Source organism: Diceros bicornis, chromosome 18, assembly GCF_020826845.1.
Source record: "Diceros bicornis minor isolate mBicDic1 chromosome 18, mDicBic1.mat.cur, whole genome shotgun sequence".
Taxonomy (NCBI): domain Eukaryota; kingdom Metazoa; phylum Chordata; class Mammalia; order Perissodactyla; family Rhinocerotidae; genus Diceros; species Diceros bicornis.
The window spans coordinates 10,235,657-10,258,640 of NC_080757.1; the positions used below are offsets into that span (position 1 = coordinate 10,235,657).

At 50.0% G+C, this 22,984-nt stretch overlaps 2 protein-coding genes, 1 non-coding gene and 1 pseudogene across 9 annotated transcripts; all 4 read left to right on the top strand.

The window, feature by feature from the left end:
• The first annotated feature begins 1,230 nt into the window (after positions 1 to 1,230).
• On the top strand, positions 1,231 to 12,671 carry TMEM107 (transmembrane protein 107). Of its 6 annotated transcripts, none has more exons than XR_009222659.1 (7): positions 1,231 to 1,487; positions 1,664 to 1,731; positions 1,834 to 1,934; positions 2,680 to 2,776; positions 3,004 to 3,214; positions 9,406 to 9,515; positions 12,616 to 12,671. XR_009222659.1 is itself a non-coding variant. In XM_058559765.1 (5 exons), the coding sequence occupies exons 1-5, from the start codon at positions 1,401 to 1,403 to the stop codon at positions 3,071 to 3,073; spliced, it is 423 nt and encodes a 140-aa protein (XP_058415748.1). In that variant the 5' UTR covers positions 1,231 to 1,400; the 3' UTR covers positions 3,074 to 3,471. The 6 variants fall into 6 exon arrangements, 1 of the variants encoding a protein (XP_058415748.1); XR_009222658.1 differs by having other exon boundaries at positions 12,613 to 12,654; XR_009222657.1 differs by lacking the exon at positions 12,616 to 12,671 and having other exon boundaries at positions 9,406 to 10,330.
• On the top strand, positions 3,697 to 3,833 carry LOC131418038 (U8 small nucleolar RNA). Its single transcript, XR_009222833.1, has one exon. It is a non-coding gene; the product is annotated as a U8 small nucleolar RNA (small nucleolar RNA).
• Positions 11,362 to 13,678, top strand: LOC131416938 (tubulin beta chain-like; annotated as a pseudogene).
• A 3,835-nt stretch (positions 13,679 to 17,513) lies between these two features.
• Positions 17,514 to 22,979, top strand: VAMP2 (vesicle associated membrane protein 2). 2 transcript variants are annotated; one of them, XM_058559772.1, is made up of 5 exons: positions 17,514 to 17,599; positions 18,125 to 18,245; positions 18,717 to 18,875; positions 18,965 to 19,016; positions 19,621 to 22,979. In XM_058559772.1, coding segments are annotated over exons 1-5 (351 nt in total). In that variant the 5' UTR covers positions 17,514 to 17,597; the 3' UTR covers positions 19,638 to 22,979. The 2 variants fall into 2 exon arrangements, with proteins under 2 accessions (XP_058415755.1, XP_058415754.1); XM_058559771.1 differs by lacking the exons at positions 17,514 to 17,599; positions 18,125 to 18,245 and having other exon boundaries at positions 18,256 to 18,875.
• The last annotated feature ends 5 nt before the right edge of the window (positions 22,980 to 22,984 follow it).

Sequence of the window (22,984 nt, forward strand, 5' to 3'; positions counted from 1 at the left end):
TCTGGAAGAGTTCTTCAGTCTTTGTCTTTCATGACCTTGAGGAAACATCTTTTGACTATCTCTTTGAATTCTGAATTTTTTCACCCACTGGTTTATAAAAAGGAAATCCATTTATTACACTGAGGGCCTGGAAGAGAGAAATGCATTTCCTCTCACTTTTGACCAAATTTCCTAAAACAAAGTTTTAGGGCAAATGACCCACTTCAAACAGCTTTTTCTTGATCATATTATTCTAGTGTTTCCCTTTTAAAATTTTATTTATGGCACCTATTACCATGCAGACGTATTGTTTGCATGTTTGCTGTCGATCTCCCTGACTAGAATATAAACCCCACGAAGGTAGAGACTTCTGTCAAGAACAAGAGCCCAGCACAGTGCCTGGCACTTACCAGCTGGTCAATAAATATCTGTTGAATGAATGAACGAATGAGTGAATGAATCAAGAAATCAGAAATGCCCCTTGGTCTTGTACTTTAGACCGTCCTAAAAGCACTGAGATGGAGAGTAGGGAGAAAGATGATCTTCTCCTAAGTGGACGGGGGGTCCCCGCGACTCCTGTGACTGTGAGCGATAAACGCGGCCGAGAACTTTCCGTTCTGCAGGGATCCCCTTTGAGGCCCAAAGGTCAGTTGTCTGGGGAGTCAGGTGGGGGGAATCAGAATCAAGGAAGGTTCAGGTCCGGGGTCCTCGGAGAACAAGGGGCTGCGTGACAATAAGTGATAGCTGGACCATCTAGGGACATCCATCTCTCCACGTTTAGTTCCCTTCGTCTCCTCTGGCCCAGGGCAGTGGGAAGCTAAAGGGATGCGGAGGAGAGAAAAGGAGAGAGTGTCCATGCCTTGGGCATGGCGGTGCCCTAAGCCCGGCGGGGCGGTGACATCGTCTCTGGTGAGCAACTCTTCCGCGGAGGGTCATCCTGGGCAACGTAGCGGGGGTCTGCGGCCGGGCCGCTCCTGGCGTGGGCATCCGGGGAGGAAGGGGTGTAGTGGGCTAGGGCAGGGCGGGTGTCCTTTCGCTCGCCCTGCGTGGGCAGGTTCGGCGGTGCGGGGCTGCGCCACATCGCGCACTCTCACGTGCAGACGGCTCGGCTGCGCGATGGGAGCCGGCCCGCGGTAGGCACCCGGCAGGGACCACCCGCTGCGGACCCCAAACCTACGCTCTCCAAGAGGTCCACGGCGGCTGGAGAATTTACTGCTCTCGCGAGATTTTCAGAGATCCGGCCGCGGCGCCCGCTTACGTGGTTGCCGAGGCAACTGGGCGGTGCCAGCGCGAGCGGGAAGGGGGCGTACGTCGAGTTTTTGTCTGCTAGCCTGCGAGACTTCAGGAGTGGCCATCCCTAAACTTCCAGCCCCTTGAGACCTCGGCTTCTGCTCCAGACGGTGCCTCTGCCCCTGGGGGCCATGGGCCGGATCTCAGGGCTCGTGCCCTCTCGGTTCCTGACGCTCCTGGCGCATCTGGTGGTCGTCATCACCTTATTCTGGTCCCGGGTAAGACCCACGGCCACCCTCTCCCGCCCCCATTCCCGCCTCGGGGTGGTCCCAACCCAACCCCGCTTCTTTCCCAGGGCCTTACCTGGTCGGGTCCTCCCGTGCCTCGCTGCCCCCAGGCCTGCCCCGCAGCCCGCCCCTTTTTCACTTCTCTTCCTCTCTGCCCTGCTCCCCAGGACAGCAACATCCAGGCCTGCCTGCCTCTCACGTTCACTCCCGAGGAGTACGAGAAGCAGGACATTCAGTGAGCACTTGGGGCGGGGTGGTCAGAATTAAGCAGTGGTGGGAGTGGAGGGGTCTTAGAAGAAGTCCAGAAGGCCTGAACCAACCCCTTTCCTCTCTGCAGGCTGGTGGCAGCGCTCTCTGTCACCCTGGGCCTCTTTGCAGTGGAGCTGGCCGGCTTCTTCTCAGGAGTTTCCATGTTCAACAGCACCCAGAGCCTCATCTGTATCCTTTCTGCCTGCGCACCTTTCCCACACTGTCCGTTTCCATCACAACTACCTTCAGCCACATAACTAGGCTTTTCTGGCACAATAGTGTCTGCCCTAGTGGACAGTCTCCCCAGTTGAGAGATCTCTTTAGGCAATGGAGAGTATTTAATACAATCTTTAGTCATTTGCCCCTGCTATGCACCAGGCACGGGAGATCCAAAAATGGGAGTAAAACACAGTTTTCTGCCTTGAGGAAGAGGCAGACACAGCCATCTGTAATTCAGTGCGATAAGCACTGTGCTGTGGGAGTGTGTAAAGATATAAAACATTATGGGAACTCAGAAGAAACAGAGGAAGTGAGAAAGATGGATCAGGGAAGGCTCTTGACACTTGAATTGTGGACCAGGAGGACCCGGATGCTGGAGGGTAGTTCCAGCAGAGCGTATCAAGTCACTGTGAGCATTCCTGTGTGGCCTGGGGGAGAGGAGGAGCCTACTCCTACCTCACCGGAAAGGTCCAGCCTGGCCTTTAGATATGGGGTGGGAGTAGCCTGGGTCTCAGCTGTGCAGGCTCACCTATGGCCTCTGCTCACGTGGCTGTCCTAAAACTCAGAAGGCAGGGCTACCGGCTCTGACCTTTGCAATGTGAGGAGGAAGCAAGAGGTGAACCTGAGTGCAGATGCCAGCCCCACCACTGGCCTTTTCTGGCCCATCAGTATCTATCGATCCATAGGCTTTCCTTGACTCTGGTGCGTTCTCAAGCCATGGGGGCTCACTGTAGTGCGTCTGTGGCCCTATCCTTTTTCATATTCGAGCGTTGGGAGTGCACCACGTACTGGTACATTTTTGTCTTCTGCAGGTACAGTAGCGTCCAATGTTTGGAGATGGGGGGGTGGAAGGTTTACTCTAAATCTGAAAGTTTCCCCCACCAGCGCTTTACTCCATATGTGAAATACCAGATCCACTCAACATCCTGTGGTCTTTTCAAGTCCCGCCCCACCTAGGCTTTGGGAGTGGGGTCTCTGGTTTGGGGATTTGGGTATTTTTATTGGAAGGGGCCCTGAATCCACCACCTGCCTTTCGCAGCGCCCTCCCAGCTGTCACTGAAATGGCATTATTCGTCAGCGTCTTTGGGCTGAAAAAGAAACCTTTCTGATCACCTTCATGATGGGAACGTAGAGATGAAGGCTGGAGGAGCAAGGCACCACTCACCGTTCCTGGAAGAAGGCAGGCGTAGGCTTCAGCGCTCCCACTGAAACTGCATTTGGTGGAAGATGTCAGTGTTAGTAGTGTTAAGGTAATTATCTCTCGCGTCTAGGCTTATCAAAGTTTAATTTAGCTCTTTGTAATAAAATATATTTTAGAGTAAGATCAAGACTTATAAAAATTTCAAAGGAGAATCGGGATGGCCAAACAACTGGAGAAACGGAAGGCTGTTTTCCAGCTTTGGAGACTGTAAGATAATAGGTATCGCTTTTATTTTGGTTATTACGGTAGCTGTCTGGCGAAGGGGGTGGGCGGAGATATGTAAATAAGTGGCGCGTACGACTAGGACTCCAAGCTCGTGAGTGAATGGAGCATTCTGGGAGGAATTAATTTATCCCTTTTGGCAGCCAAATGGAAAAAAAATTTATTTTAAAAGATCTGCAAATAAATGTTCCAACAGAAGTGGGGGAGCTTAAATAAACAGGTTGCTCAGGCTAACGCATTATATAGTCACCGTAGTTGTTAGCGGAATCTTTTTCCCTGAGTACGGAATGCCCTAGCGAAAGTTGGTTATCGTCAGGTAGGATAATCCTTACCTGTTCCCCCTTTTTGGGGGACAGATTAGAACATGATGATTGGAGTGCGCATGATTCGTGATTAGCGTCTCTGCGTGATCAGGACTTGCAACACCCTGATTACTCCTATCTGATTTTTCCTGACGATCGCCTTGTTTTATTTTTGTACTGATGGTTAGACTTGATTTGCTTAAACATGAGATGTGTGTTGAGCTTTTATCAGTAATGGATTACTTTGACTCAACTATTTTCCAATGTTGTTTGTTACTCGTCAATTTTGTCGTTGCTGTTTTGGGTAGAAGCTGAGTGTCCCGACTTTAAGCAGTTGGCTAGGTTCTTTTCATTTGGGGGTCTTATTTATATAGGTCGTTTTTTAAAATTTAGCTAACTTCTCATTTGGCAGGGGTTTTCGTCTCTTTTTGGAAGTATTTATCACCAGTAAATGTCTAATCTTATGTATACTTCTAAGCTCCAGAGTTTTAGTTATCTGGCAATATTAGTTTATTTTAAACCACTTAAGTGAGCACAGGATAATTTTGTCATGTCTGGTTTTCTGTTAAATGATCATTAGTGTCAGTTATACTCGGTGTTACAAATGGTCTATTGTCAAACCTTCCATCTCACCATGGCAAGAAGGGCCACCTGCTCAGGGGGACTCCCTTGGTGGTTAGAGCTCCCAGCCAGAAACCTGGCAAAGCTCCCCAGTTATTCAGTCAGTAGTGTAATGAGAACACCCCACTTCTGCCTGCTAGCACACGGGAAGAACATGTTCAAAAGAAAGTTCTTAAAACACATAACAATTAGGCATTATACAAACAAATTACAAGAGTCTAAAGTTCTACCTTGTCACAGAATGAATATTCTCAGGGTCATGTTTCCTGGGGAAGGTTCAGTCTATGTTGAGAAGATTCTCTGTACTTTCAGTCATAGATGGTGATGGTGGAGCACAGGCCATTCTAAATAAGCAAAAGGCATTTGAGAATATGCTTTCTGGTGATGCCCCTCAGGTGATGCCTCACACAAATATCACCTTTCTCTAGCTGTCCATCCCTTCTGGCAGCCCTTCATCCTGAGCATATTCATTCAGTGAATACTTGTTGAGCACTTAACTATATGCAAAGCATTGTAGTAGATTACTGAGGGGATAGATGTGAATATGACCCATACCAGCCTTGGCCATCACAGATAGTATGGCTCATGCAGATGGACAAGAAACAAGTTCTGGTACTCCCAGAATAATTTAATAGCAAATTGTGATAAGTGCTACAAAAGAGACTACAGATGCCATGGAGTAAGGATTAATTTGCCCCAGGTGGCAGGAGTGTTGCTCCTACAGGAGCAGTTTGAGTGAGGTCCTGGAGTGTGGCTGGAGCAGAGAGGGAGCAGAGCAGATTGCAGGGGAGGCAAGGAGGGTGGACTTTGCTGGCCATGGTTAGAGGCTTGATCAGGAAAGTCACATCCCACTGCAGTCTGGCTCTCACCTCCACCCAGTGCTGTGCTCCACTGATTTGTGAAAGCTGACTGTTTTTCAGAAACATTGTGGACCAGTTGTTAAACACAGCTATTATCAGAAATTAAATTGTGCACATTTACAATTAAATAAATTATATTTAAAAACAGAAGTAATAAATACCCAAACTCATTACTTTCTGATTATTTTACTGCACTTCACTATTATATATGCTCTTGAGGTTATTTAAATTTATTGGATCTGATGGTGGAAATACTATATAATGATGTACTACTGTGTATCTCTTCCCAACTCATTTAGTAACATCAAGTTGGTAGTTTGAAATCAGCCTTGGTGGGAGTATTTATACTGCAGAAATTGGCAAACACTACATATCAGGCTTTGTTGATTGTCTAGATTTAAGAAGGTGATGGAGAAAACGTTAATAATGCAGATTAAACTTAAAAGTGTCATGTCTGTAACTGTTACATTGTGAATAGCACAAAAAAAATCAAGGAAATATTCTCCCAGGATTTGAAAACTATTATCAGATTCAGTAAAGAAGTCACTCAAGTCATTGAGGAACCAGTAAAGTTTCAACATACCATCGTTGTTTCATTTTTGTATTACTCAAAAATGTAAAGAAAAATATCAACCAACATTCATGTTGGAACCACACTTGTAGTTAGCTTACAACTCCATTTATGAAACCGTGGATACAAGAGTGGAATTTACAACAAAGAATATTGTATATTTTCTTATTATTTGTGAATTCTGTTACACATCCTTTATATCAGTAAAATTTATAATAAACTTATGTAATTACATAAATGGAGACTTTTTTGGAGAGTTGGTTGTTAAACATTTACCAGCACACTCCTGCCTTTACCATCTCAAGAAACTGCTCATCACCAATGACTTCCTTGTTCCTAAATCCAGAGGTCACTTCTCAGACCTTTGCTTGCCCTCTTTTCAGCATATAGTATGTTGACCACCGCCCTCTTTTGAAATTTCTTCCCCCTTAGCTCAGGAAAAATGATTCCCCTGGCTTATCTCCCACTGTTCTAGCTGCTCCTTCTGACTCATCCAATCAAGAGTGACTGCGCACCTACAGCGTGTCAGTCACTGGGGATGTGCTACCGGGTTGTCTCTTCCACTTGCCCCTTAAATGTTGGTGATCACTACTCCTTGGGTGACTTCATCCACCGCTTGTCTTCAGACACCAACTAGTTGCTGCTGGTTCCAAAATCTTGGTTCTCTTATGTGAATCCAAGCCTAGGGCAAAGACTATAGAAGCAAGCTGTGGAGCCCGACTGCTGGGTTCAAAGTAAATCATCTCCCCTCCTTGGCTGTGTGATCGGCAACAGGTCACTTAACCTTTCTGTGCCTCAGTTCCCTCATCCACATTCCAGACGTAGCTGCTACAAGCACTTCAATGATTTGTTTCTTAGTCAACACCAGTCCTTTGCCAATTAGTATCAGAAATAGATTTTCATTTTATTGTGAAATTAATGGCTTGTTAATCAGCATAAGCCAGTTACAAAAAAGATAAATACTGCTTGATTCTACTTATATGACGTACCTAGAGCAGTCAAATTCATAGACAGAAAGCAGAATGGTGGTTGCCAGGGGCTGGAGGAGGGAGGAATGGGGAGTTGTTTAATGGGTACAGAGTTTCAGTTTTGCAAGATGAAAAGAGTTCTGAAGATTGGTTGCACAACAATATGAATTTACTTAACACTACTGAACTTTACATTTAAAAATGACTAAGATGGTAAATTTTATGTATTTTTTACCACAATTTTAAAAATAAATAGATAGGGGCCGGCCCCGTGGCTTAGCAGCTAAGTGCATGCTCCGCTACTGGCAGCTGGGGTTCGGATCCCGGGCGCGCACCAACGCACCGCTTGTCCGGCCATGCTGAGGCTGCGTCCCACATACAGCAACTAGAAGGATGTGCAACTATGACCTACAACTATCTACTGGGGCTTTGGGGAGAAAAAGGGACAAAAAGGAGGAGGATTGGCAATAGATGTTAGCTCAGGGCCGGTCTTCCTCACAAAAAACAAAAAATAGATAGATAGATAATTAAAAATAATCAAATAAAAAAATCAGTGTGGGAAAAAAGGGATTAGTCAATAAAAGTTATTAGGACAACTGAGTAGCCATCTGGAGAAAAATATGGATCAATACCTGATACCAATATTACCAATAGATCAAAGATTATAGTGTAAAAAATAAAACCATAAAGGTACTCAAAGAAACTGTGCCATTATTAACCTTGTTGTTTTGAATAATTTTAGACCTCCAGAAAAGTTGCAAAAATAGTATTATAAAGTTCCTGTATACCCTTCATCCAACTTCTCCATATGTTAACATCTTGCATAGCCAGAGCATAATTATCAAAACCAAGAAATTAGCACTGATACAATACTATTAACCTATCTACAGATCTTATTTGAATTTTGCCGGTTTCCCCACTAATGCCTTTTTTCTGATTCAGAATCTAATCGAGGATTTCACATGGCATTTAGTTGTCATGTCTCCTTAGGCTTTTCTGATCTGAGACAGTTCCTCAGTCTTTAATTTTTCCTTTCATTATCTTGACACTTTTACACTTTTTTTTAGTGTGTGAGGAGATCAGCCCTGTGCTAACATCTGCCAATCCTCCTTTTTTTTTTTTTTTTTTGCTGAGGAAGACTGGCCCTGCATGCCCATCTTCCTCCACTTTATATGGGGCACCACCAGAGCATGGCTTGCCAAGCAGTGCATCGATGTGCGCCCAGGCTCCGAACCGGCAAACCCCGGGCCACCGCCGCAGCGGAGCACGCGCACTTAGCTGCTTGTGCCACCAGGCCGGCCCCTATCTTGACACATGTGAAGAGTACTGGTGAGTTATTTTGTAGAATGTCCCTCAATTTGGATTTGTCCATTGTTTTCTCATTATTAGATTGAGGTTATGCATTTTTGGCGAGAACACTACAGAAGTGTGGAGTGGGAAAGACATTTCTAAGTATGATAACAAAACACAGAAGTCATAAAGGAAAAGACTGATACATTTAAATATATATTAAAAATGTTAAGAGTATGCCTGGTAAACAGTCATAAGCAAAAGTTAAAAGATAGATGGCAATCTAAGGAAAATATTTATAATTCATATTGCAGATAAAGGGCTAATTTTGATACATAAAAATCTCCTACATATCTATAAGAAAAATACCAACAACCCAATAAAAAAGGTACAAAAATTTATACAGACATTTCACAGAAAAGGAAATATAAAGAACTCTCAAGTGTATGAAAAGATACCTATCCTCATTTACCATAAAATAAATGCAAATCATGTTTAACTTATATTTGTAATGAGCAAAAAATTTCATAGAGAGTTGGAAAGGGTGTGGGTTTAAGTAAACAGGCCTTACTTGTTTGTTGGTGGGAGTAAAAATTGGTAACATCCACAGAGAGCAATTTGGCAATATCCATCAAAATCAAAATCAATAAAAATCACACTTATACCCTTTGACCTAGGATTTTCACTTCTAGGAATCAGTCCTACATATTTGCACATAGGTGAAATAGGAATGTGTAGATTATTCTTTGCAGCTTTGCTCGTATTGGTAAAAGATTGGATGCAGCCTAAATGTCTGTCAACAGGGGATTGGTTAAATTACATTACAGAGTAACACTATGCAGCCAGGAAAGAAAGTAAACTTTATACACTGTTAAGGAACAGTCTCCAAGATACTTTAAGTGACAAAAGCAAGGCACAGAACATCTCTGGAAAGAGGCACAGGGAACTGGGAGGACTGGTTGTTGAGGGGCAGAAGCTGGGTGGCTGGGAGATAGGGTGGGAGAGAGATTTTCTCCATATGCTCTTTTGAACTTTTGGAATTTTGAACTACATATGTAAAAAAAAAAAATACAAACGATAACATTTTAAAAGAATGTGAGCCTGCAGCTGCTTCTGTTTCTGTCTGGAAATAAAGCTAAATCAGAGGCCGGCAGAGTTAGAAATGGAGAAGTAGATCCCTGATGACATGATGTGAGTACCTGGATCCTCCTGTTTCCTTGTGTTCCATTATGTGAGCCCTCAGATTCTCCTTTTTGGTTTAAATCTGTTTGAGCTGTGTTGGCAAGTGTCTTGATCATTACATCCATCAAAGATCACGATGTGGTTTTTTTCCCCCCAGCTTTATTGTGGTATAATTTACAAATGTGCTGTGTTTTAATGACCTCTTTGCTTGTGTATTATTGCAGCTCCTGGTGCCAGCACAGTGCCTGACATTATAGAATGAAAGAGCCCTCATTTAACAAATGAGGAAAATGAGGCCCAAAGAGAAAACCATTTGCTTCAGGACATCATGCAGGTAGAGAGAGCTGGGACCAGAACCCAAGTCTCCTGGCTGTCAGGCCAAATCAGTTGACTCAATTCAACAAGTGTTTATTGAGCACCTTCCACCTGCCAGGCTCCGGGCTTGGCATGTGATATGGAGAGAAATAAGGAGGATGGGGCTTCTTGCCAACCACACTATCGGGAGGGGGACTTTTTCTCCCCCCACCCTGCCCAGTAGAGGAGCTTGCTCACCCCAGTGAATAGAGGGCTGCAGAATGAGGATTTGGGACGAGGAGGCCTCCCAGGCTCCCAATCCCAGAAGACTCTGATTTGCCTGTGTCTTGTCCTACCCACACAGGGCTCTGGCATGTGGCTCCTCCACCATCCACACCCACACCACCCTGCTTCCCCGGGGGCCTTGAGGCCTGGGCCTGTCCTGCTGCAGTGATAGGAGCTGGCTCCCTGGCCAAACTGGCGGCAAGTGATCAGGGCATCACCAGCCCAAACAGGGCTGTCCTCACAGGAACAGTGGGCACACAGGTCCTGCCCAAATCCGTCCTCCCCAAACAGGTGCCTAGGAGTCCAGCAGTAGCAAGCCATTTGCCTGCTATGCTGGATTCTCTTTTAAAACACTGAGACTGTAGTTTACCATCATTCACTATTCATTTGCCTGCCTTGTTTCTGGCACTGTGCTTGGTCTTTGTGCAGGGAGAACTACACAGGTTACAAAGATACCACTTTATGTATGTATATTATGTTTTATATAAAAAACAACTTTAAAAAGAGATATATGTGGAAAAAGTTGATTAACCAATTAAAAAAAGACCCCATGGACCAGCCCGGTGGAGCAAGTGGTTAAGTGCGCGTGCTCCGCTGCAGCGGCCCGCGGTTCGCCAGTTCGGATCCCAGGCGCGCACCAACGCACTGCTTGTCAGGCCATGCTGTGGCTGCGTCCCATATAAAGTGGAGGAAGATGGGCACAGATGTTAGCCCAGGGCCAGTCTTCCTCAGCAAAAAGAGGAGGATTGGCAGATGTTAGCTCAGGGCTGATCTTCCTCACACACACAGAAAAAAGACCCCATAAACGGATTTCTCTGAGCCAAGTTTTCCCCAAATGTAAAATCAAGACAATACCTGCCTCGTAGGATTGTCATGAGGGTTGATTGATCATGGAGGTATTTACAACAACATTCCTAAGAGCACTGTTGTAATAGCAAAAAAAAAGAAAAAAAATTGGAAACAACCTAAAGGCTGGTCCTTGAGGGACTAGTTAAATAAACCATGGAAAGACTTCCGGTTAAACATGTAAGATTGGCCATGAGCATTTGTCTTCTCTCCCTTCCAAAACTTAACTAAGTAACAGGAGAGGAGTCAAAGAAGCATAAATCTACAAGGACTAAGAGACCAGGAGAGAAGACGGCAGCGGACAAAAGATTTCAACACGGCTTTGGAGGCTGGACAGTGGCCGAAGGGTGGTGACAGGCAAGCAGGCCAGAGGGAGTCAGGACCTGAAGCCTGAAGATCCTGGAGGTCCCCAGACCCTGGGCCAGAGCCTGGCTGAACACAGGGGTGGCTGAGAGTCTGTGTTCAAAGTGTTGAGACCCCTGGGGCTTCCTCACCTCACACCTGAGTCACACACACCACCCATTTCTCCACCCATGCTCATTTTTGGGGAGGCTTTGGACTTGGGGACACCAGGCCCAATAGAGGTGGTGCTTGAGGCTAGAAACAGGAGCCCCCACCCTGCTCCAGATCCCCCCTACACCTCCATTAAGGGCAAGGAATGGAGAATGGAGGATATTCTTCTCTCAAAAAACTGAAGGGCGCTCTCAGAACCTTCCTAACATGACTTTTGGACCTCGCTGCTCCAGCCTCCGGGGCACGTCCCATGCTTCCAGCCTGCTACCAGCAGCAGAGAAAAAAAATTACATCATTTTCTTGCCCCGTACACACCTTGAGGCGAGCAAAAGAATTAAAATAAATTTTAACCATGAGGGAAATCGTGCACATCCAGGCTGGTCAATGTGGCAATCAGATCGGTGCCAAGTTCTGGGAGGTGGTCAGCCATGAACATGGCATCGACCCCACCGGCACCTACCACAGGGACAGTGACCTGCAGCTGGATCGCATCTCCATGTACCACAATGAAGCCACAGGTGGAAAATACATTCCTCATGCTATTTTGGTGGATCTAGAACCTGGGACCATGGACTCTGTTGGCTCAGGTCCTTTTGGCCAGATCTTCAGACCAGACAACTTGGTTTTTGGTCAGTCCAGGGCAGGCTGTTGCCACTATACAGAGGGGGCCAAGCTGGTTGACTCAGTCCTGCACGTGGTTCAGGAGGCAGAGAGCTGTGACTGCCTGCAGGGCTTCCAGCTGACCCACTCGCTGGACGGGGACACAGGCTCTGGAATGGGCACCTTGCTCATCAGCAAGATCTGAGAAGAGTATCCTGACAGCATCATGAACACCTTCAGTGTGGTGCCCTCACCCAAAGTGTCCGACACTGTGGCTGAGCCCTACAACTCCACCCTCTCCGTCTATCAGTTGGTAGAGAACACCGATGAGACCTACTGCATTGACAACGAGGCCCTTTACGACATCTGCTTCCGCACCCTCAAGCTGACCGCACCAACCTATGGGGACCTGAACCACCTTGTCTCAGCCACCATGAGCGGAGTCACCATCTGCCTCCGCTTCCCTGGCCAGCTCAATGCTGACCTCCACAAGCTGGCAGTCAACATGGTGCCCTTCCCACCTCCCCACTTCTTTTTTTTTTTTTTTTTTTTTGAGGAAGATCAGCCCTGAGCTAACATCCGATGCCAATCTTCCTCCTTTTTTTTTTTTGCTAGGAAGATTGGCTCTGGGCTAACATCCGTGCCCACCTTCCTCTACTTTATATGGGATGCTGCCATAGCATGGCTTGACAAACGGTGCGTTGGTGTGCGCCCGGGATCTGAACCCGCGACCCCCAGGCCCTGAACCCGGGGCCCCGAAGCAGAACGCATGCACTTAACCGCTATGCCACCAGGTCCCCCCACATCTCCACTTCTTCATGCCTGGCTTTGCCCCTCTAACCAGCCGGTGAAGCCAGCAGTATCCGGCCCTCACTGTGCCCGAACTCACCCAGCAGGTCTTCGATGCCAAGAACATGATGGCTGCCTGTGACCCCGCCACGGCCGCTACCTCACCATGGCTGCTGTCTTCTGTGGGCAGATGTCCATGAAGGAGGTAGGTGAGCAGATGCTCAACGTGCAAAACAACAATAGCAGCTACTTTGTGGAATGGATCCCCAACAACGTCAAGACGGCTGTCGGCGACATCCTGCCCCATGGCCTGAAGATGGCTGTCACCTTCACTGGCAACAGCACGGCCATCCAGGAGCTCTTCAAGCACATCTCAGAGCAGTTCACCACCATGTTCTGCTGGAAGGCCTTCCTCCACTGGTACACAGGTGAGGGCATGGACGAGATGGAGTTCACCGAACGACTTCGTCTCCGAGTACCAGCAGTACCAGGATGCCACTGCAGAAGAAGAGAAGGATTTCGGTGAGGAAGTCGAAGAGGAGGCCTAAGGCAGAGCCCCATCACCTCAGGCTCCTCAGTTCCCTCAGCCGTCTTCCTTAACTGTCCCTTTCCTCTCCCTCAGAATTTGCGTTTTTCTGCCTCTATCTTGTTTTTCCTTTGGCAGGGGTGGTTCTAGAACAGTGCCTGGCACATAACAGGTGCTCAATAAATATTTGTTGTTTGTTGGAAAAACAAAAACAACTGAATGGCCCCAGAGAAAGCCTACCACCTATCAACATTTGGGAGTGACCATGAAAAGGCTTCCACTGTCCCACAGCAAAGCAGACAGATGAGTGCCCCTCCCCACCCCCAGCTTCTAATCATCCTCTTGGTAGGTCCCTATTAAATATGAACAGAGCGCCAAGGCCTTGCAGACATTTGAGGAAAGCCTCCAAAATGAAAGAGAAGGAGTCCCCATGTATTTTTTAAAAAAGCCAATCAAATCTGGAAGAGACAGAGATACTAGGGAGCACAAGAAAAAACACACAAACCTATAATTGAAATGTAGGAAAAAAAGGAAGGGGCAACTCAATGCATATAGTCTGTTAGCACTTTCATTTTAAAAAAGGAAAAGAGGGGCTGGCCCGGTGGCATAACGGTTGGGTTCGTGTGCTCTGCTTTGGCGGGCTGGGGTTCCATTGGGATCCTGGGTGCAGACCTACACGGGGCTCATCAGGCCATGCTGAGGAGGCGTCCCACATAGAGCAATGTGCAGCTATGACAGACAACTATCTTCTGGGGCTTTGGGGAGAACAAAGGAAAAAAGGAATATTGGCAACAGATGTTAGCTCAGGGCCAATCTTCCTCAAAAAGAAAGAAAGAAAGAAAGAAAGAAGTATCTGTCTCTGCACCAACCATTCTGGAAGATTTCCGAGACAAGCCAGCAGCTGTGTCAGGTAGGGGTCCTGGGCAGCTCAGAACAAGGGCTCACGGTACACTGTTTTTTTACCTTTTGAATTTTGATGGCGCTACCTATTACCTAGTTTAACACCTAATATTGAATTTTTAAAATGTAATTTTTACCCTCAGAGAGATGAGAGAAGATACTGCATTTTGGAAATGAAAAAAAAAAAAATAGATAAATATAACAAAAAACTTCCTTGTTCCCCAAAAGGATGATACACAAAACCTTCCAGAAAGTAAAACAAAAAGACAGATGAGTTGGGGGTGGCCAAGGGAACCTCAGCTTTATGTCTAATGTCTTAATATTTTTCGAGGAGAATGGAGTCACATTACTTGTGTAATTAAAAAACTGAACGCACGTGGCAATTTATGTAAAGCATCAGGCACACAGTAGGTCCCTGGTAGTTTCCCTTCCCTCCAGGAGCCCAGGGCTGGCTGGCAGCCCCCTTGGAGCCTTCTGGACTGGAGGGGTCAGCCAGAGGTCACAGGAGTTGAGCAGCTGATTGCGATGGTGGTAAGGCTAGCCCCTCGGTCCCCATTCCAGGCAGCATTCCCAAGGGCACGCTTCTTCTGCTCCTAATTAAAGGCTTTTGATTTACAAGCTTCATTGAGGGACACACAAGGTCTCTGAAATTAATTACTAGCTTGGTCAGGTTTGACTCATATGGATGGAGCAAGTTCATGAGTCAGTGTGGGAATGACCCAGCCCCCTTCCATCCCAATTTCTAAGTCAGTTGCTGTTAGAAGAGGAAAAAACAATAAAAGAAAACCTTTTAAAGGTTTTCTCCATGTTACCTACATCAGAATCACCAGAGGTGCTTGTTAGAAATGAACTTGGGGCCCAGCCCAGTGGCGCAAGTGGTTAAGTGCCCGCACTCCGCTGCGGCAGCTTGGGGTTCGCGGGTTCAGATCCCAGGCGCGCACCGACGCACCACTTGTCAGGCCATGCTGTGGCAGGCATGCCATATAAAGTGGCGGAAGATGGGCATGGATGTTAGCCCAGGGCCAGTCTTCCTCAGCAAAAAGAGGAGGATTGGCAGATGTTAGCTCAGGGCTGATCTTCCTCCCCCCCCCAAAAAAAAAAGTGAACTTGGGCCCCCTCCCACATCCTTTGAATGAGCCTTGGGAGTGGTGCTCAGAGATTCGGCTGGCAACCCCTCAAGCAGGAAAATGTAGAAGCCACGGTCTCAGTTATGTAAATATATTACTTTATTTTTCTTTAGTTCAGCTTACCTCTATTTGGGTCTCCATTCTACTTGCTTGCAGAAAACACTCATTCATTTCCAGGTGAACTCGGTCATCCCATCCCACCCCTTCTCCTGCCTAAATTGACTGATCTAAATTGAAGGAGTTCTTGAGCACCACAGCACCAGTGGGGAGGCCAGAGAGGCTGCTCAGTGAGAACCCTCTCTCTGAGATAAATCCTGGGTCCCCGCCTCCATAGATCATAAATGTCCTCATTTCTACTCTGCTGCTGCCGCCCCCAGGATCCAATAGCAATGGCATTGTGCCAGCTTTCTAAGCCATACTCCATGGCCTTGGCTCCCCAGATTTATTCTAGGTTCTATCCTTTACATGTCCCCAGGACTTGGCCATCGGAGAAAATAAGGATCACTCCTAAGCCAGTGTTTAACCTCTTGTCTGGTCCTTCACTAGCTTCTCCTCTGCTAGCGCAGGGTGTTGGGGCAGATTTGGGTGGGGTGGGGCTATCTCTGTTTGTACCCCCTTCCAACCTTCCCTGTCTTAGACACTGCAGCTTTTGAACTTAAAAGCCTGGAATTTGGCATCTTGGTTCTCTGGCTAGAAAGTAGCATAGTCTCAGGGCCAAAAAGCAAGAGCTAGTACCCCATAGCACAATCTGAGGCCCTCACGGACCACGCTTTTTTCTTCCTTTTCACAGAGACTGAGCCACCTGACATTCTGTGTCAGTGCACATGGACGAGGGAAGTGGCTGCTCCTAGGAGGAGGAGGGAGCTAAGAGCACCTTATCTTAGATCTGCTGAGTCCCCACACCCCACACATACTCTCTGCTCACTCACCTCCCCCAGACAGCTGGGAAGTGACACCTCTGGTGACAGCGCCCGTCCCCAGGCTTCTGCTGGGAGGAGGTGGGGTGCTGCCTGGGGGAGGTTATCACACCCAGAGGCCCTGGGAAGCCTGGGTGGAGGAGGGAAGAAGCTGGCTCCTGTTTGTCTCAGAGACCAAGGCCACGAGCCTCCCCTCCTCCCCTTCCAGGGATGCAGTGAGCACCCCCACTAGGCCTCCTCTAGACGCCTCCTTCTCCACTCGTGAGGCTTGCCTTGACCCACCCCACCGGATAGGCAGCTCACCTGGTCCCATTTTCTCCTCCCCTCCGTGCCAGGTCGGCTGAGAATGAGCGAGGGGGGTGTGTGCAGCTGCTGGGTCTGTTTCAAGGACCTAAAGAGAGACCAGTCAGGGCTGGAAAGGGCCATGGATAATCTCCTCCTACCATGTTCCAGATCAAGCCATTTAGCAAATATATATTTAGTGCCTACATATGTAATATATTTTGGGTCCAGAGACAAGACAGGAACTGTCCAAGGTCACACATATGAGGCTAATATGTGTGTAAAGTAGTACCATGTAACCTGGGCACTGCAGATGTCCCCTTGCCTACTGTCCTCGTTCTCCCTAAAGGGAAAAAAAATGCCCTGTCCTTTCCGCCCAGGCCCTGCATCTGGGATCAAAAACTGAGCCCTCCTCCTGCCGCGGGGGTAGGTGACCCAGCCCTGGGCCAGAGCTGTTTTGGCCAGTCTGCAGCCACCACGTGAAGCAGTCCCACGGGGCAGCCTCGTGCCCTCCTCCCCCTCCTCCCTGGGGTCCTAAACTTGCCCAGCCTCAGTGGGTCCTGGCCTGCAGTACCCCTGGTCTGAACTCCAGTTGTGAGGAGGGACAGCTTTCACATCTTTCACACACTGCAGTGACTTGGTTGGGGCGAGGCTGGGGGCGGAGGCGGGGGGTAGCCTGCCTCATCTCCTTTTCTTCATACCCCCCTCCTCGGCAGCCAGGGGCCCTAGACCTCCCTTGAGACCTCCGCCTGCAGGGTGATGGGTTGGGGACCTACTCCCACCACTCCATTCCACCTCGACAGCAGGGTCCCAGCTATCCACATTGCCCCGCGGACCTGATTTCCCATCCCCGTTCCAAGTGCTGAAGGCGGGTCACCAGGCACTGGGACCTGGGTGCAGGCCGAGACCTTGGGCGGTGTGGGGTGGGGACTGATGAGGGAGGACGTGGTTTGGGGGTGGGGGGCCGTAGGGGCAGAGGCGCGGGGGTGGCTGTGAGGTCTTTGGTCAGCCAGGGCGGGTTGGCGGCGGATGTGGGGAAGCCGCGGCAGTCAGCCTTGGGGCTCGCGGGGCGGGGACAGGTGCGGGGGACACCGCAGCTCCATGCACGCAGCCCCGCCGGGCGCGACCCCCTCCCCGCAGCGCCCCGCCCCGCCCCCGCGGCCCGGCTCCAGACGAGTCGCCGCCGCGCCCCGCCCCCGCCCGCAGTGCCCGGATGTGGGTGACGTGCGGCCGCCATCTTCCCGTCCCCGGCAGCCAGCGCCAGTCGGAGCCAGCGCGAGCCGCCGCCGCCGCCGCCATCGCTGCAGCTGCCAAGTCCTCCGCCCGCTGCCGCCGCCATGTGAGTCGGCCGCCCGCGCCCACACCGGGCTTGCCTGCGCCGGCCGCCCCCGTGGGTGCGGGCCCGGGGAGTGCCCGGGTTCGGCCCGCGCCCCCTGCGCTGCCCGCGCCCCGAGGCCAGGCCGGCGCCCGTGACTGCGCGCGGGCAGCCGGAGAGCCCCGCGTCCCGGGCTGGCCGCGCGGGCGGTGGTCGCAGGAGGGAGCGGACCCGGCGGCCGTCCGCCTCTGTCATCGCTGCCGCTAGTCATTTCGGGTCGACCCCCGACCGTGTCTGTGAGGTCGCTCTCATTTGACAAGCGGGGAAACTGAGGCCCGGAGTGGGGAGGAGGCCTCACTCAAGGTCACGCAGCTTGTCGGCGGCAGAGCCCGACGGAGTCCAGGGCGCCCATCGGGTGGCCTTCCTCCTGGGAAGGAGGAAGGGAGGGACGGTTGGATGGACAGATGGATGGACAGGCGGATGGGCGGAGCCCTGGCTACGGGGTTAGAGGCTCTAGGCCCTGGGTCTTAATGGGTTCCTGCCCCTCAGGTCGGCCACCGCTGCCACCGCCCCCCCTGCCGCCCCAGCTGGGGAGGGAGGCCCCCCTGCACCACCTCCAAACCTCACCAGTAACAGGAGACTGCAGCAGACCCAGGCTCAGGTGGATGAGGTGAGTATGGGGGGTGTCAAAGGCAGTGGGAAGGACCCTGAGGGCTGGCAAACCGGCGTGGGACCCATCTTGGGTCGAGGGTGATGGCAGTTCACGTTTATTGGTTTTGGGACAAAGACATACCATGCCCCATCCCTGTCAGCATGCACTTAGAAAGGCCCTGGGGTTAGTCAGCCTTGCTAGCCTGGGGTGTTTCAGCCTGAGCAAGTGTGCTCTGGTGATGGGCAGGCTGCTGGAGGCTTGATAAGTAGAGGGTGCTGCTATGACATTTTGAGATGTCTGGCTACCAGCATGCCCCTGATGTATGCCCCTTGCATGTCCCGAGGTGTGCTAGGCATGTTCTGTGTGTGTCCTTGGCATGTTAGCCTGGCAACATCGGGGTGCATGTTCCATATGTGGGCACACGGTCAAGAAGTGCCCTCGTTGAAGTGGGCCTTGGCACACCCTCTGCCTTGTGGGCCCCTCCCCCAGGTGGTGGACATCATGAGGGTGAACGTGGACAAGGTCCTGGAGCGGGACCAGAAGCTGTCAGAGCTGGACGATCGTGCAGACGCACTTCAGGCGGGGGCCTCCCAGTTTGAAACAAGTGCAGCCAAGCTCAAGCGCAAATACTGGTGGAAAAACCTCAAGGTAGGGGTGCAGGCAGGCGAGAGGGCAGATAGGACTGGTGGGTGAAGGGGGGTATCATGGTCTGTCTCACTCTCTCTTCTCGCCCCCAGATGATGATCATCTTGGGAGTGATTTGCGCCATCATCCTCATCATCATTATCGGTGAGTAGGGTGGGAGTGGCTAGGTCCCTTTCTCTGGAGAGGCTTCCCCCTGCAAATTCTGGGTTTTGAAGATCATTAACCTACTTTTTTACTATTCAGCAAAAAGCATATATAGCTGCCACGGCAGTTATGATTCACCTAGAGCCCAAAACCTTGATGTTGTTTAGCTTGTGCTTTGCCTGGTTCTGGGCAATTTCTGTTAAGATTTCTGGAAACAGGAAAGCAGGTGGATCCTCACTGTTCCCTTGAGGACCCTTTGGGCCTGAAAGCCCAGTCTGGGAACCCTGGAACTGGAGGGTGGGAGAGCAGGAAAGGCTTGAGTCATGGCTAGGAAGCCAACCACCTTGAGACCTTGTGGTCTCAGAGGCCCAGAGGATTAGGGGTCTGTGGCCCCAAGGCCATACCATGGAGTTGAAGAGACCTTGGAACTCACTTGTCCAGCCCCCTTGCTTTACAGATGGTGAACCTGAGACTGAGAGGGGAAGGGATGTCAGCCAGCTGGGAAGTGGGGAGGATGGGAGCAGGGCCAGGCCTGACACACTGCTTTCTCTCTCTCTCTCTTTCTCCCCTCTCCCTCTTCTTCCTTCTCTTTCCCTCTCTACAGTTTACTTCAGCTCTTAAACCCCTGAGGAGCCTGCCCTGCCCAGAGAAGGGCCTCTCCCCTCCATCCCCAGCCGCTCCTCCACCTCTCAGCCATATCTTCCAACCCCCCCTCCCCTGGATCCGTGTGTGTGTGTCCGTGTGTGTGCCCCCCCTGTAAATAGCCAGCTGTTATTTATACATATATAATATTATATATATTTGGTCTGTTTGTAGTTTTATTACTAGAAGATTTTTCCGGTTGTCCTTAACACCCCTTCCTGAAGTTCCCATCACCTCCTTTCTCTTTCCCTCCTTCCCTTTCCCTCTCTTCCTAACCAGCCCCAAGTCCCTTCATTTGCATCTGCTATGCAATAGTCCCTCTTCCTCTCCTCCTTCCCTTGGATTTAGCTGATCCTTCCTTCCACCCTGGCCTTCCCCGTACCCCCAGTCCCCTACAAAAAAAAAGCAAAAAGCAACTGTCCAGGCCTCCTTAGGTGCATCTTCTTTGCATCATTGGGAGGCTCTGAGGCTGGCCCCACTTGGTCCTAAGAATCCCAAGGTCTTCTGGGAGCTTGCAGCATGTTAATTAGCAATCATTTGCATACTGACATCCCTTTTGGTTTCCTCCTTTTTTTTTCCATCACTTTTCATTCTTTCAACCCGTGTTTCTTTTTTACTGAGGAGTTAGTCCCCATTTGTCCTTGTATCACACTTTCATTTGCATGATGTTACTTGCAGGTGGTGGGGAGCCTGGGCTTTTGGGGAGCCAGGCTGTTCTGGCCCCCAGAATTGCCCCCTCCTAGCCCCCCTAGTCCAGTTTGCCTCCCCTACTCCCATTTTCCAAACCTCTTGTCCCCTCCTCTCCCTCCCCCCAGCTGGTGTGTAAAATGTCTTGGAGTTCAGTGTGTTATGATGGACCATTAATTCTGCCACTTGGAGTCTCTCCCCACATTCCTGCTCCCCCATTTTCATGTGGGGTGCCCAACTGACATTCCCATGGGATCTCCCTCCCTCCCATCTGCCTGATCTGCCTCCTCCCCCTTCCACCAGGAGAGTTGGGGGTTGGCCACAATGTGATTTCTTTTGGGAGAGGTGGCTACCAGTGTGTGGGCGGTCATCACTGCCTTGGGGAGGAGTAGGGCAGGACAGAGAATCCCCCCAATTCCTGCCTGAAATCTCCTCTGGCCCCACCCCTGCTGGGGCTTGGACTAAAAACCCTCCTCCCCAATTTGGGGAGTGTTGCCCCCATCACTGCCCAGCTCCTCTGACTGCCCCCTTGAATTCAGGGTGGGGTACTAGTTACTGCCAATGTGTACATGGACTTGCTGGAAGATGGGGATTCTCACCCTTCTCTAGGGCGGTGAAACCCAAAGCTAGAGCTGTCCTCCTTAGGTGAAGTGATAGAGGAAGGGTCTAATATCTTTTTAAATGGCACAATTTTAGGGGTCTGAGAGTGCAGTCCCTTAACCTGCCACTGGAGGGGACCCACCCCCAACTCTTCCCCCCACACTCAAAGTTTCTGGGTGGAGGGGGAGCAGGGAGATCTAAGCTGTGGTATGAAAGGGTAGGGAGAGATGCTGGGGGTGGGGGTGCTGTGTTCTAGACCCCCCCATATTATCCCAGTGTCCCCTGCCCCCCCACCCCATGCCCCCAATTCTGTGGCACATCCAGATTGTGAAAATGTACAATAAATGTGTAATGAGTAACCAGGTGGTGTCTGTTCTAAGATCTTAACCAGTGGGAAGGGTATTGGATCTGCAGGTATAACAGGAAGGTTGAGAAGACACATTGGGAAGGGACTGAGCTTTGCCGGAGGGCCTGACCTTGGGTAGGGCAAAGTGTGATTCCCAGAGTGGCCACGGTGGGGCACCAGGAGTTGATAACAGGAAGTGTTCCTGATCCCTGCGTCTCACCTGAACCCTGAGGTCTGGGCTTCCCAACTCCCCCGCCCCTTTTCTTGCTTGGGAGGCATGCTTCTGCTGTTTGTTGAATTCCTTTCTACATTTTGATTTAACTCCCAGATGCTCAGCAGTCGCTCCCATGGTCATTTACTCCTGGGGCTGAAATAGATGGCTAACTTGTGCAAAACATTGCTTCCCTTTGGTGCCTAGCACAGTGCCAGCATCCAGAAGGCATTAATAAGTACTTAGTGAATGAATCAGTTCAAGAAGACCCAGCTGAGTGTGGTGTGGAGCTGGCCATGGATGGCCTGCTACCCCTGCACTCTGTGTTGTCCAACTGGTGACTCTAGACCGTCTGAACTCCCTTAGTCTCCATGATGCCCCTGATGTGGCACCTTAGCATTCCTGTCCCCAGGTGCTTCAGCAATATGTGGAGAGAGCCAGGTGAGCTGTGGAGGGCTGATTTCTGGCTGCAACATGAAGATTCAGCAGTATAAGAGACTTAGTGTTTCTCAAACTTGTGGGCTCTTAAGAACTACCAGGGATGCTTTCTAAAATAGATTGTCTAAGGGACCCAGGTGATTCTTATAATTAGGTACATAGTTATTATAATGTCTCACCGTTCATTGAGGGCTTATTATATTGCAGACAGTGCTCAGGGCTTTTTCACACTTCAAATACTGAATTGTTTCCAGGTTTAGGGTTCCCCTAGATCCTAGGACCCATCTTCTTTATAGTGTCAGGGACCTGGGTTCAAATCTTGACCCCATTACTGACTAGTGTTAATCCAGACAGATCATGTTACCTCTCTGGAGCTCAGTCTCATTTGTGAGTGAGCCGGTAGTAAGTGAGCTGGCCTCTGGGTTTGTAAGAAGCGCCTGGCCTGGTCCACAGAAATCAATCAAGAGACAGCTATCATCGTCGTCATCATCACGAGGCACTGACATATGGAGACCGCTTCACCCTAAGGTTCGAACCTTCCAGCTTCGAGGAACCTCGGGGACCCAGGGCCGGAGTCCTAGCGTGGGGAGCGCTCTTGTCACGGCCGAGACTGCTCGCCCAATCTCGGCACAAAGCGCCCCCACCAACGCCACCGCCGCTCATGTCTGCGCCTGCGTGCAGGTTACACATGCGCCTGCGCAGACTCTGCTGTCGGGTGACAATGTCGTCAAGGAAAATCCCCAGCTTCTAGGTAAACAAGTTGCCGCGTGAGACTGCCGGCACGTGTCCTCTACAGCTCCGGCACATCTCAGCCTATGAGAAAGTTTGGGGGCTGGACTGGAATTTGCGTCACCGATCTAGGCAGGTCGGGGAATTTTGCCACAGCCAATAGGAACTTCGGAAGTGGATGGGAGCGTGGCTTTCTGTCAGACTTCCAATCAACGCGCAGGGGCGGCCCCTCCCGCACGTGGAGCTGTCACTGCCGGTTGGCAAGCTGACCAATGAGAAAATGACGGCGGGCGGTGGTTGCCGAAGGTGCCGGTG